The 12,453-nt window shown below is 39.6% G+C and overlaps 1 protein-coding gene across 1 annotated transcript; it reads right to left on the minus strand.

Annotated features, from left to right (window-relative positions):
* Nucleotides 1-6,046: 6,046 nt before the first annotated feature.
* On the minus strand, nucleotides 6,047-10,975 carry LOC115398036 (embigin-like). Its single transcript, XM_030104656.1, has 9 exons — nucleotides 10,836-10,975; nucleotides 9,320-9,397; nucleotides 8,411-8,594; nucleotides 8,140-8,222; nucleotides 7,681-7,817; nucleotides 6,933-7,094; nucleotides 6,526-6,643; nucleotides 6,230-6,263; nucleotides 6,047-6,119 (listed from the first exon to the last, which is right to left on the minus strand). Exons 1-9 carry the CDS (start codon nucleotides 10,906-10,908, stop codon nucleotides 6,062-6,064), a joined length of 927 nt encoding a protein of 308 aa, XP_029960516.1. The 5' UTR covers nucleotides 10,909-10,975; the 3' UTR covers nucleotides 6,047-6,061.
* Nucleotides 10,976-12,453: the final 1,478 nt, after the last annotated feature.

Here is a 12,453-nt window from a genome sequence, read left to right on the forward strand (position 1 = left end):
TTTGGTTTTGTCCTTTGAGAGCCTCTGCTTAGATTTTTGCAGCATGTTCTTGTTGAACAGGATATAAATACACATAAATAATCCCTAACCACTGGCTGCTTGTTAAACCGAGGGGTAGAGGGCATGTGGAGGGGGTCCTGACATATTCTGTTTTCCTTTGAAGTAAGGACGGCAGCACGGCTGCTACAATCTAATCTACTTCAAACTCAAGGACCAAAGACCAAATCCAGCCCTCCATGTTTTTTTTGGTTTTTTTTGTTTTTTTTTTGTGGCACCCCAAGAACTTGAAATTTGTGAAATTACTTAAACATAGTCCAGCAGCCACATTAAACTGCATTCATTGAAACACCCAGACTTTTGTTCCCATCAAAATGATGCCATCCTGCTTTGAGATGCAATGTTCCAATCTTGTTTTGGTAATATTTAGTTTTGGTAAATATTTAAGGTTAAAAATTAAATGACATGAAAAAATCATGCAGAGGGAAGAAAATTACATGAGAATCCATATTCAAAAAATATGTTTGTGCCAAAACTTTATCTGTTGAAACATTGTCAAAAGTCACCATTGCATTGGCATACAAGAAACCAATAAAATAGCATCTGACGGAACACCACAAACTGAGTTAGTAGCTGTGAGGCAGCAGTATAATCAATATAACAGGTGTCTCTGACACTCATGCTGTTGAACCTGTTTTACAAATCTTCAGATGCAACTTTAGAGCAAAGAAGAACAAATGAAATAATACTGACACTTATAGTGTCATTTATAGAATAAACTGACATCTCTTCTGTGCCAAAGAACCTCTTTCATCTGCAGCCTGGTCTTGGTCGAGATATCCAAAGTCAATATTCTCATAAATGAGCACTTATAGTATTGTAGCACTTTACTGAGCTTGGCCACCTCTTCACCTGAGGCTCAAATGTTTCTTAATTTGATAGATCTCTGTAGTTTGGTAAACAGTTAATAGAACATTGTGTAAATGAGAGAAGGTGAGTGAATACCCCACCTAGAAAAAGTTCATCATAATGTAATAACTTTATGCTATTCAGGGCTCCAGACTAACTTTTTGAACTCTGAGCACAGTGGCCACTAACTTAAAATTTTAGGAGCGCATGCAGAAGATTTAGAGACACACATTGAAATCAACCTCAATCAATCAAGTTTATTCTTTGGTGTTTAATAATTAAAGTAAAAAGAAAAAGAAGCAAATTTCATCCATATTAACATTTACACTCACCGAAAGGATTTAGGCTGAAGTTTGACACTTATTTCACCAAACCCTAAAGACATAACTTAAATCAAGACATAGCAAGTCCGTAAGACATCAAAATTTTGAACTACAGCTTGCATAAAGTTACAACTGTATATAAATTCTATGAATTAATCTATACAATATTCACACATATACATCAACAAAACTGTCCATGTACATCTAAAAATGTGTTCCTTACTTGCAAAGTAAATATTCACATTTCCTCTCATTCTCACTGTATTACTAATAAATACTAGGACAAGAAATGCTGAAACTATAATGTTTTCAATTCACATTTTGTTGTGCAGAAGTTAAAACACGACAGCTGACTGGTTGCAGTAACAGGAACAGTAAGAAACATAACTTCTGTCTACAGTTCTTCCATCCCTGAGAACAGATCATCCTTGGTGGGAGATCAGGGCCTTGTGTCGGCCAGCCTTTGTAATTTGGCCTCCTTGTGAGTTGAGCTTGACTGAGCCACATTTGTACAGCTTCCTTGGCATCAAAGTCACCAGTGCTCAGTCCCTCCATACTTACTCTAATGCTGCCCTCAGTGTCCACATGTACTAGTGACCCCTGACAGTCATAATAACCCCAAGACCCGCCTCTTTTCACAAGTAAGCCAATCAGGATGGTCATTCCCCTCCCGCTCTCACACACATTGGCCTGCCTTCTTCTTCTTTGGTGCCCATCTACTTTTGTCTTCTTGTGGAGTTAAAGTCGGTTGGTAAACCAGCTCATTTGCACATTACTGAGCAGAAGTGTGGAGCAGAACTTTGTCAGTGACAAAAAATACACACGCATCGCACACACAAAAATCAGTAGATCTACTGGTTGCACATGTACAAATAGATTAAACATTTACTCACACTGTCTCAAATTTTGGTTGCAAAATGCGACCATTTAGTCGCATTCTGGAGCCCTGCTGTTTATCAAAGTAGGATTAAAGTTTTCAGTTTCACTGCTTCAGTCCCAGTTTTGTTTTTTCGTTTTTTTTAAATCTGTAACTGTCAACATAATGTGACTTATCTTTTATCTTGTCCTTTTTGCCTTTGAAACTCCACAAAATAAAGCGGAACGAGATGAACCGGGACCCCTACAGTTTCCAGAGGACCATAAGGAACATGGACCTTTAGAAATAAAAGAGGAAAAAGTAGAACTAGAACCTCTAGAAGTAAAAGACGAAAAAGAAGAACAAGGACCCATACAGTTTCCAGAGGACCACGTGGAACATGGACCTCCAGAGACTGAGGAGCAGGAGGATCCCGGTACCAGCCAGACGGGAGCGCAGCCTATTGTGAAGTTTGAAAGTGAAACCTTTCAGGTTCCTCCTGCTGAGGAGCAAAGTGACCTGAGTGAGCCAGAAGAAGTAGTGGACACTGACCAGGTCCCCTCTCAGGACTCAGGACAGCTTCTTCGTGAGCAAACAAGTGGGGAAATCGTTCGTAAAAAACGAAAGCCATGTCGGAAGGCACTAGTCACTGGTCAGAAGAAAACTTGTGAAACATGCGGGAAAAGTTTCAGTACACAGGGTAATTTAATGAAGCACACAATAATTCACACAGGTGAGAAACCATATCCATGTGAAACATGTGGGAAAAGTTTCACTCAACACAGTCATTTGTTGGTCCACATAAGAACTCACACAGGTGGGAAAAGTTTCAGACATCAGAGTACTTTGTTGCGGCACATGAGAAGTCACTGACGTGAGAAGCCCTGTCCTTGAGAAATATGTGTGAAAAGTTGGAGACAACCTTGTTCCCCCCCCCCCCCCCCACAGTATGAATTAAAGAGTGGACGTGTGTGGGTGTGCGTGTGTGAAGGTGCGAGTTGCATTTTATTGTATCATTAGTGTGTTTATTTCTATTTTTTTGCTAATTTGGTTTATTGTTTCACTTGTCAACCCGTAAGCGTTTTATTTTCCTTCCCCCTTCAGCGGCTGGGGGTCAGTGGTGGCGTGCTGGTGCCCGGAAGGTGGCATCCTTCATTGTTTGCTGTGTGCGGTGGTGGTTTGCTTCACTGGGTGTGGTTTGGTTTGATTTGCTTAACTTTTGTTTAATGGATCGCTTCCCCCCACATTAGCTTATGCCCATCCACTTGGCCTCAGCCGAGAGTCAATTCCTCCCTCCTTCCCTGGGTTCTGTGTGAGTTTTAAAGTATGTATTAGGTACTTTTAAACATTCATTGGTTGAATAAAAATTGTATTTTTTTAAAGTTGGAACCACATCTCTGTCTTCAAATGAGCAACGAACCTGTGTGCTTTCAGTACTAATTCCCTGGGTGAAAGTCCCAGGGTGGCATTGTCGAGTCTTATAACAACAATTCATACCTCTCCTCCCACAGTAACTGAACTAATATTCCTCCTCTCGCCACATGTGCTTTACCTAAAAACACTGATGTTGACTACAATTTGACCGATAAGTTTTCAGTGACATCATACTGATCTGTGCTAATATTATGAGGATGCATTTCCCAATGCTGTTGAAAGGGAATACACCAGCTGTACAAAGTGTCTGTGCAAAAGATAGAACAAATCGAAATCTCTACTCCATGCAGATTTTTTGGTCAGATCTGTTGTTTGGGTGTAACGAACAGAATCAGAATCAGAATCGTCTTTGTTCGCCAAGTGCGTTCAAAACATACAAGGAGTTTGTTTCTGGCAGGTGGTATCGCTTCACGGGAAAGAAAGTAAAAGCAGCAGCAGAGTGGCATTATGTCATAAAAAAATAACAATAACTCTCTATATAAACTTAAAGGATAAGTTCAGTTAAAACAGTTTTCACATTGTTTATAGAACGAAGTAGAACAATATATTCACCAAGAAGGGTTTCCTGATTCAAACAGTGCTTCGGGAGAAATTTAGATCCAAAATCGAGTTGCAGACATCCATGTACTGTTAGCCAATGGGGCATGTGTGGCGCCGGCCCCCAAAACGGCTTTAATTGTCCAACCAAGCAAGAGCAAACTAGACTCCAACTATTTCACCAAGTCTACAGGTGGACTCACTTGAGGTGGAGTCTGATCTGCTCCTGTTTGGTTGCAACAAAAACCAGCAGCCACAACAGCCCATTCTGGACCGGGTGGGGGGGCCCTCTCTACAAGGACAATCTCTCACATCTGGCTCAGTGTAATATGGGCAACCTGGTGGGTTTCCGTCTCTTGTATGCAGATGATGTAGTCGTTATTTCACCATTCTCAGCTAGATTATAACAACTGCTTGGAGTCTGCTGGGAATATGGAGAGGAATGTGACATTATGTTAAATGTAAAAAAGAGCGTGGTTGTGATTGTGAGGACAGAGGATCCCTCTTTCTATATTACTGGAAGCGAGTTTCACACTGTTGACAAAGTCTTATAACTTGGTCATGTGATCATGAAAAAAACGTTGTGATATGACGATATTAAAAGGCAGAATTGTAAATTTTATGCACAAGCTGGCACATAAATTCACCATGTGTGTTTACCAGGTAAAAATAACCTTATTTAAAGCCTACTGCATGCCACTGTACAATGTTCACTTGTGGTGTAGTTACAGAAGAGTCAAATTTACAAAGCTGCAGGCTGCATAGAACAATGCACTGTGTTTATTATTGTTTGTTTATTATTGTTTATTATTGAAGGCTCCACAGTGCCAGTCAGCTGTTTGTGTTGAATAATGTGTTCACTATTAATACTCTCATCAGAAATCCGGTGTATATATTTGTGGTGAGACTGAAACACATTAGTCTCCAGTCTCATCACAAATTGTAAATGTCCAACAAAAAGCAAAAAAATTTGGATATCTTGTAATAATGTTGAACAGTTTTCAACTGATATAAATAGAATTTGTCTTCAAATTATATCTCAGTACATTCAAATATCAAACCACGAATAAGTTATAAACCATCTTGAAATCATTTTCTTCCCAGATGGTATTTTATTCCTTTTTGAAGTAGCCAGACAAGCTGATGTCAGATTTAATGTTGTTGGTTTTGGAAAGTTATTGGGAAACTTTAACATATTGAAAAGTCCTGGTTGTGACTCAAAACTTTAGTCCAATTAAAAATTCACAATATATCTACAACAGATCATGGATAAAGTTGAATTTTCAGATGAAGTTCATCCAGTGTGTGGATACAGAACACAGTGATGGGTAACAGCTTTAATGTCAGTTATTGAATGGAGGACAGTCTGCCTAATGTCACCACTGAGAAGATGGATGCATATCGATTATGACTCCGACATTGCCCAAAAGCACAAAGCTGGCCTCAAAAGAAAGATATGATTTTATTCAAAAATTAAATTTACACTTAAAGCTTTTATTTTTCTCACCATCTCTTAAATGTAGTTTTAATCATACACAGTGCAGGTCAAAGAGGTCACATTCAGCAGCAAATTTGATTAACACAAAAATAAAACACACACCTCTACATGTACGAGGATACATATTGATTAAGACGCTGTTATGTTTTATTGTGATGGACAAAATCCAGCAGGTTAAACCTCTAAAAAGTGACATACAGTCATAGCAAACATAGTGTGTGGTTAGTTAATTGCTTTTTGAGAGTGTAAGGCACTGCTCACGTACCATGATGCATGAACCAGTGTGGAAATACTTCGCTTGTTTGGTTACAAGTCTCTGTCTGATACAAAGTAAAATCCTGTCCTCAAGGACACCTTCAAACCATGGAAATGCTTACTGAGTGCTGGTTACTGAACCTTTTTTAGGTGCAAAAGGATGGACTTCAGCTGATAAAGAACTGCATATTGCTTTAACGTACTAATCCTTTAAAGATCAACAAAATCAATTGAACTGTCAGACAGGACAGATCATTTGCGCTGTCGAACTGAGTCGCTCGCCTCTGATCTGTTCTCCTCTTCTTGTGACCTGCAGAGATATAAAACAGTTTTGTTTTTTGTTTTTTTTCATCAGAAGAAATTGCAAATATATCAGTCAAAGTGATGAAACATCTCCAGAAAGCCTGCTGGTGTACTCACGCCGTGTCCTTCTGGTCATCATTCAGCTCATTTTCTAAAATTAAAAGAGATGATTTAAAGTTAAGTCACAGAGAGTCTCCAGTAACAGAGCTTATTAGAATTAATACAACATGATTCACAAAATATCTACAGGAGTTCCAGGTACCAATACACCTATCCAAAGAAACAAGTCTATAAATCATGAAGGAACCGGATAATTCTGAACAGAAATCTGTCAAAGGAATCAAAATAAAAAAAAAATGCAGCTGTACACCACAATCTATCCAATAAATCAGAGAGTTCTGCTATCTGGTCACCTGTTGTGAGGTTTTTCTTGGACTGGCTCTTCTCATAGAGCAGAATAGCAGCAACCAGGACAACAACTTCAGTCAGGATGGCGATGAAGGGCTTCAGGGGCTCCATGATGGTGATGACCTTCAGCACAGACAGGAGGAAGCAATGACAGCTGTCACAGTCAGCGTTATAGCTCGGTTGTGACTAAAAGTAGACCTGGCATCACTTCGCTGGGCTCCCTCAGTTAGACATGTTGTTTTAATATCCTTACAGACATATTATTATTGTCCTGGACAATGAAAAGTAGAAACTTAAAGAATCTGGTGATGATTTAATATCTCGTGCTTTATTAGCAGCCAAAATAGACTGATTGAAATTGATCCAAGCAGACAGAAGGTGTGTATGTGAAATATCTTCATCCACGGCTGACCTTTAGCTCCACGTGGCTCATCGCGGTGCCGATGGCGTACACCGCACCACAGTAATACAAGCCGGAGTCATCCCTGGACAGGTTATACACCGTCAGCTTGGTCTTCCACTCCATGACTGTGATTTCATAGTGAAGAACATCTGCAGCAGGGAGGATCTGCTCCTGTGATATCCACAACAGCAGTTAACAGCCGTTCTATGTTTACATTTTCAAAACACAGTCATCAAAGTGTTGCTGCTGTCTTCAGTTTAACAGACTGAAAGCACATTCATATCATGACCTGGATCGGCATTACATGAGAACTTGATTGAATGACTAATCAAGATTACTATATGTACATTACCTCAGTTCAAATATCAACAAATGTGAATACTACTGAGTGGTTTAACTCAGTTTTATTTTTGCCACTCACATGTGAAAGTGAAAATCTTTTAACATCTGTAACTGTAATTCAGGTAATGTCCTCAGTAGCCATGGTACACTGATACAGCCTACCTGAAAATTCAGTTTTATTTCTGATATAGAGTGTGTCATATACATACTTCCCTCAAAGATCAAATTTAGTACAGAAATCAAGGATAAGTCAATGTAGTTCCCTCAATTTGTCATTGTGGCTTTTACGTTTCATGAGAGTTCTACCGGTGCATCTTTAAGTTTTGTAATACTGAATCAGCACTGGAGTAATCTGAAATCAAACATATCACTGTGTAAGGTGGCAATAAAATAAAATTGTGGGTAGTTTCCTCACCTTATCTGTCCCATTGTCCTTGTACCAGTTCCAGGTGTTGGGTTTTGGCTTGGTCTCCTCCATTTTACAGGTGATCACTGTAGTGTCACCTATGTAGCTCACTATGGGCTTGTCTCTCACATCCCCAATCTTTGGGACTACAGGGAAATAGTGAGTTTAAAATGAGTGATAATTCTTATTAATGAGCAGTTGAGACATCTGTAAAATGTCAGTCAGATAGTTATCAGTTTAGATCACATTGAAATACTATTACATTCTCAACCCCTTTTAGCATTAATGCACTTTTTAAAAATACTTTTGTGGTACATGAAACCCGCTGCAGAGACAACACTATTGCTTTTTCAGCAACTCTGAAGTAACTGTAGTCCATTTTAGAGTAAAAACTAGTAGCAGTAATCAAGTACTAGATTAAATACTGTAACTCACACAACACTGGTAGTTACACAAACCACTACCTACCTGCCAAGATAAAGTCAATTTTAGCTTCATTTCCAAACATGCATGAGTAATTCCCAAGACTTTCCTCATTGACAACACGAACCCTGAGAAGCACAAACAAGACAAGACGATTTGTAGTGAATCTAAAGTTGGAAGAAATTCATTCAAAGCATGACTGTTTTGCAACTTCATGCCTTCTGAAATGTAATAATTCAACCAAAATATGTAAAACATGTATACAAGATCTACACTTTTTAAACTAGTAGATAAAACCTTGAGATGAGGCGCTCACACTCGTCTGAGATTATACTGCTCGTTCTCCAACGCCACTGTGAGACGGCTATCCTGAAGTTCCTCCCCGTCCTTCATCCAGTGGCCTGTGACGTTTGGGGCTTTCTTCTGATTGCCGGTCCAGGTACACTCCAGAGACAGGACGACAGGATTCAACAGCTCGATTTTCTCAGTGTGACTTTCACCTGGATAAAGTTTAGAAGAGGGGTTTTAAGAGTAACATATGTTTATAAGTTAAAGGTGCTGTAGGCAGGATTTTGCTAGTCAATGCTAATTTTTCTGTGTTTTCTTTGGATTAAATGTTAGAGTATCCATTGATAATCCTTTAGGAGTGTAGCATAATTGCACTACCGCGAGGGCGCAGCGTTTCCATCTGTCTCTGTTCTGAGCTGAAAAGCAATCTCGACAGCTCCAGGTATCTTTGACCAATCAGAAGAGCCCCTGAGGCTCTAACCCTGATTGGTCGAGGGGCGTTCGTCACACGTTCTTGTGGGAGGGGCTTAACTTGCGTAAGGGTGTGATTTCAGAGAAAACAGGACAGGATTGGCTGTGCTGGGTTTCAAATCGCCATCTTAGACGGGTCAAATCGCTTGCTTAGGTAAACCTAAGCAAGATGGCGGAGATGCTGAATCCTGCCTACAGCACCTTTAATTACAGATATATATATATATATATATATATATATATATATATATATATATATATATATATATATATATATATATATATATATATATAAAGAGAGAGAGAGAGAGAGAGAGAGAGATAGCTGTGTGCTAAAGCACATGTTATAAATTTAACTTGTCACCATCAAATTCAGTAATATATGTGTTGTTAAGAATAATAGCTAAAGGTTGTATTCCCAACAAAAAAAGGAAGGGAAAAGGGACTTAAACGTCACAACAGTTACCTTTAAGGATGACACTTCTCACATCTGTTGGCAGAGGAGTCGTGGGAACCAATGGTGTTGGAGTTAGACCTGGGGTCTCTGATAGGAATACAAAACACTTTAAATTGACAATTCAACATATTTTTCTGTACAAAAGTCAATAAATATCAGTGCAAAAAAGGCAGAAACTCATAAATGTCATTGCCAGCGTCACTGAGGAGCTGCTTTATCTCTCCAGACAGAAGGAAAGGCTCAGACATTAGACATGCCTGCCTCCACAATGAATTGCTTCATTAAAGTCAGGTGCACAAATGGTCACCTAATACAACCATAAAATCTCACATGCACCTGCTGAATATAATTTCATTCTTGAAGTGAAACCCGTTTACTGGCTTTGTTCAGCAATTTTGAATAGAATAGACTAGAATAGAATTTTGCTGTCACCACAGAAGCAAAGTAAAAAAAAAACAAAACGGTTTTTACAGCAGTGAAATGTAGTTTACAGCATCCTCTGCAATAGACTAGAATAATTTTAATATAGATGTGAGGAAAGAGAGTGTATAAAATATTCAAACCCAGTCAAGATTAGGAATAAATGCACGAAAAAGTATTTATGTGCAATTTCTACATTCAGTGCAGATCTAAGTGCTGAGGTATGTGCACAGCAGACTGTGTGTGGAGGAGGAGTTGGGTGCAGTGAGGGTGTTGCTGGTGTGATGACTCTCACAGCCTGCAGGTAAAAGCTTCAGGTGGTTTGTTTTTATCTTTAGTTCCTTTAACCAGGAGAACAGGGGGTGTCCAGGGTGAGCGGGGTCTGCTGTGATGAGTCTCAACTTTCTCCTGAAGTCAGTAAAAATGTCCTTTAGGAGAGGTAGAGTGGTCCCAATAATTTTCTCAGCCGCTCCCACCACCTCATGAACTCACACACACACAAAACACACACACGCAGTGCCATGCGACGCGCTCAGTCCATCTTAAAGAAATGTAAGTGACTTTCACTGCTGATGTGAGAGCGATGACTGTTCTGCTTTATTTGAAGAATTTAATGCACTCATGTTCTGTGTTTTGGGGTAGTTCCCCCTCCTCCTGTGTGCAGCCCCCTCTTGTTTCCATATGCTCACTCTATGTTTGTGCTCTCCTCGTGCACATGTGAAGTGTTTCTTGTTGGATTCTTCTCACTCATCCACTCCTTTTCACTCCCGTCAGCCTCAGCACAGCTAAGACGCCCCCCCCACTCCTCTTTTTGCCACGGTGATTTTATTGGTCCCTCCCTTCCTTTCCAGAGCCAAATCCACAATGTAAAATGTTATTTTTAATCATTTATCTATTTCATTTTTCCCTATAGGCTCACTAAAAAACAACAAGCGATCAAGACCATTCAAAGTAAATTATGTAAGGTTGATGAGATCTGCTGACATTGACTCTGTCTTTCCTTCCTCACAAGGTTACAGTCACATTTAGCAGATAAATGAAGAGTCAGATCAGAGCTTGAACAAAACCACACAGCAGTTATTAATACAACACAAATTTCATTTACTTGCACTGATGCGTCTGCAGGAGACGAGAAGCAGGAGGATCTGGAAGGAGAGCTGAGTCCAGGAGGCCGACATGGCTGTTTCCCTCCGTCCTCCCAGCGAGCAGGTTTCTCACTCTGAGTCTGTTCGCCTGCTGCTGCATCGCCTCCACCGCCACACACCCTCCCTCCTGAAGCTGCTCCAGTGACGCAGCCATGATATCACCCCGCTGACTCCATCATCCATTATTCAGACACACAGTCTTGATGCCTTCCTGCAGTGTGTCCCATCCTGCAGGCTGGGCACAATGTGAAAAGACAATCCTTCTATTTTAATGCATGGGTAGTTTTAACTCTTCTGCTCCACATGGTGTTAGTTAAGGTATGGCAAACAAATAGCTGCTCACCGCCAATTTTACCCTGACAGAATATAGTTCCTTGAATTTTACAAAAAATACTGAGTTTAACCCTTGTTGTCTCATATGATCAACTGATCTGTATCTTGATGTAATAAAGCTGAAAAGAAAAACACCTTTCTCTAAATGTATATGATCTTTTTTTCATTTCTTTAAGAGATGGTGATTCATCAGGCAGGGACAGATCCACCGGGTTGACTGGTCCTCCTACAGTGACACAGTGATTCCCATATTCATTTTACACATCGGTGTTATTTGATTTATGTCTTCTGGTTAGGATTATTTTATGCTTCAAGCTTGAATTTATCAATCATCTTAGATAACTTTAATATTTGATGTTCATCATACCATTATGAATGCTATTATTATGTGTAATGATCATTGATGGATTATGAATTTCTAAATATTTTTGTTTCATTTAAAAAAAACCCAAAGAGTTTGAATAGATTAAGAATGACTGAGTTGAACTCTTTCATCTTGTGTCTTACTCTGACTTCAATAAACCAACCATTGTCTGAGAGCATCAGACTTAAAACTGCTCTGACAGTAACTTCCAGGCCAGCACACCTTTCCTAACAGGATGTTCTGCAGAAAAGAAAAGAAAAAAAATCTTCCAATTATACTTAGAGAATGAACTCACACTGAACTCACACATGTAATCTTTCTCTTAAAAAGGCCCCATTGTGACTTGCTTTTGACTTGTCTCTGTACGTGTCCAACTCCATGCCGCAGAACTGTACAGGCAGTTAATAAAATCATACCTCGCTCAGTATTTTTCCACTTTTCTCCTCCATTTTACACATTTGCAAGCAGACCTTGTGTTTGCTGAATTTCGGCTGAATTTCCAAATTTCCAAGACACACGAGGTGCTCAGAAGTGGGATCCCCAGAAGGACCAGCGCCGGATGGTGACTGATGGTCTGAAGCCATAATCTGGATTTGCCAATTACCTTAAAAACTCAGAGGACATGAGGACCGGAACCTGCTGGAAACTGACGGTCTACTCGGGGTCTAAACAAACTTCCCCAAATTCTAAAGTAGTAACATTCAATCCAAACCTTTTATTTTGACAAGATTTCTGGAGAACGTTTTTTAAAAGATCCCGGAAAGTGGAAGTTTTTGCAAAATTGATTGATTTTGAAAATCAAACAAATACATAATCCCATTTACGTTGTTTCACTGTTCATGAAACTGCAGCACATGAAATGACAGAGGATTTACTTTCTG

This window comes from Salarias fasciatus, chromosome 12, assembly GCF_902148845.1.
Source record: "Salarias fasciatus chromosome 12, fSalaFa1.1, whole genome shotgun sequence".
NCBI lineage: Eukaryota > Metazoa > Chordata > Actinopteri > Blenniiformes > Blenniidae > Salarias > Salarias fasciatus.

Coding starts and splice junctions, on each gene's coding strand:
- LOC115398036 (XM_030104656.1), bottom strand. CDS start 10,908: ATGTCGGCCTCCTGGACTCAGCTCTCCTTCCAGATCCTCCTGCTTCTC. Junction 8,223..8,410: donor CAGTATAATCTCAGACGAGT/GTGAGCGCCTCA, acceptor TGTGCTTCTCAG/GGTTCGTGTTGTCAATGAGG. Junction 6,644..6,932: donor TGAGCCACGTGGAGCTAAAG/GTCAGCCGTGGA, acceptor TCTGTGCTGAAG/GTCATCACCATCATGGAGCC.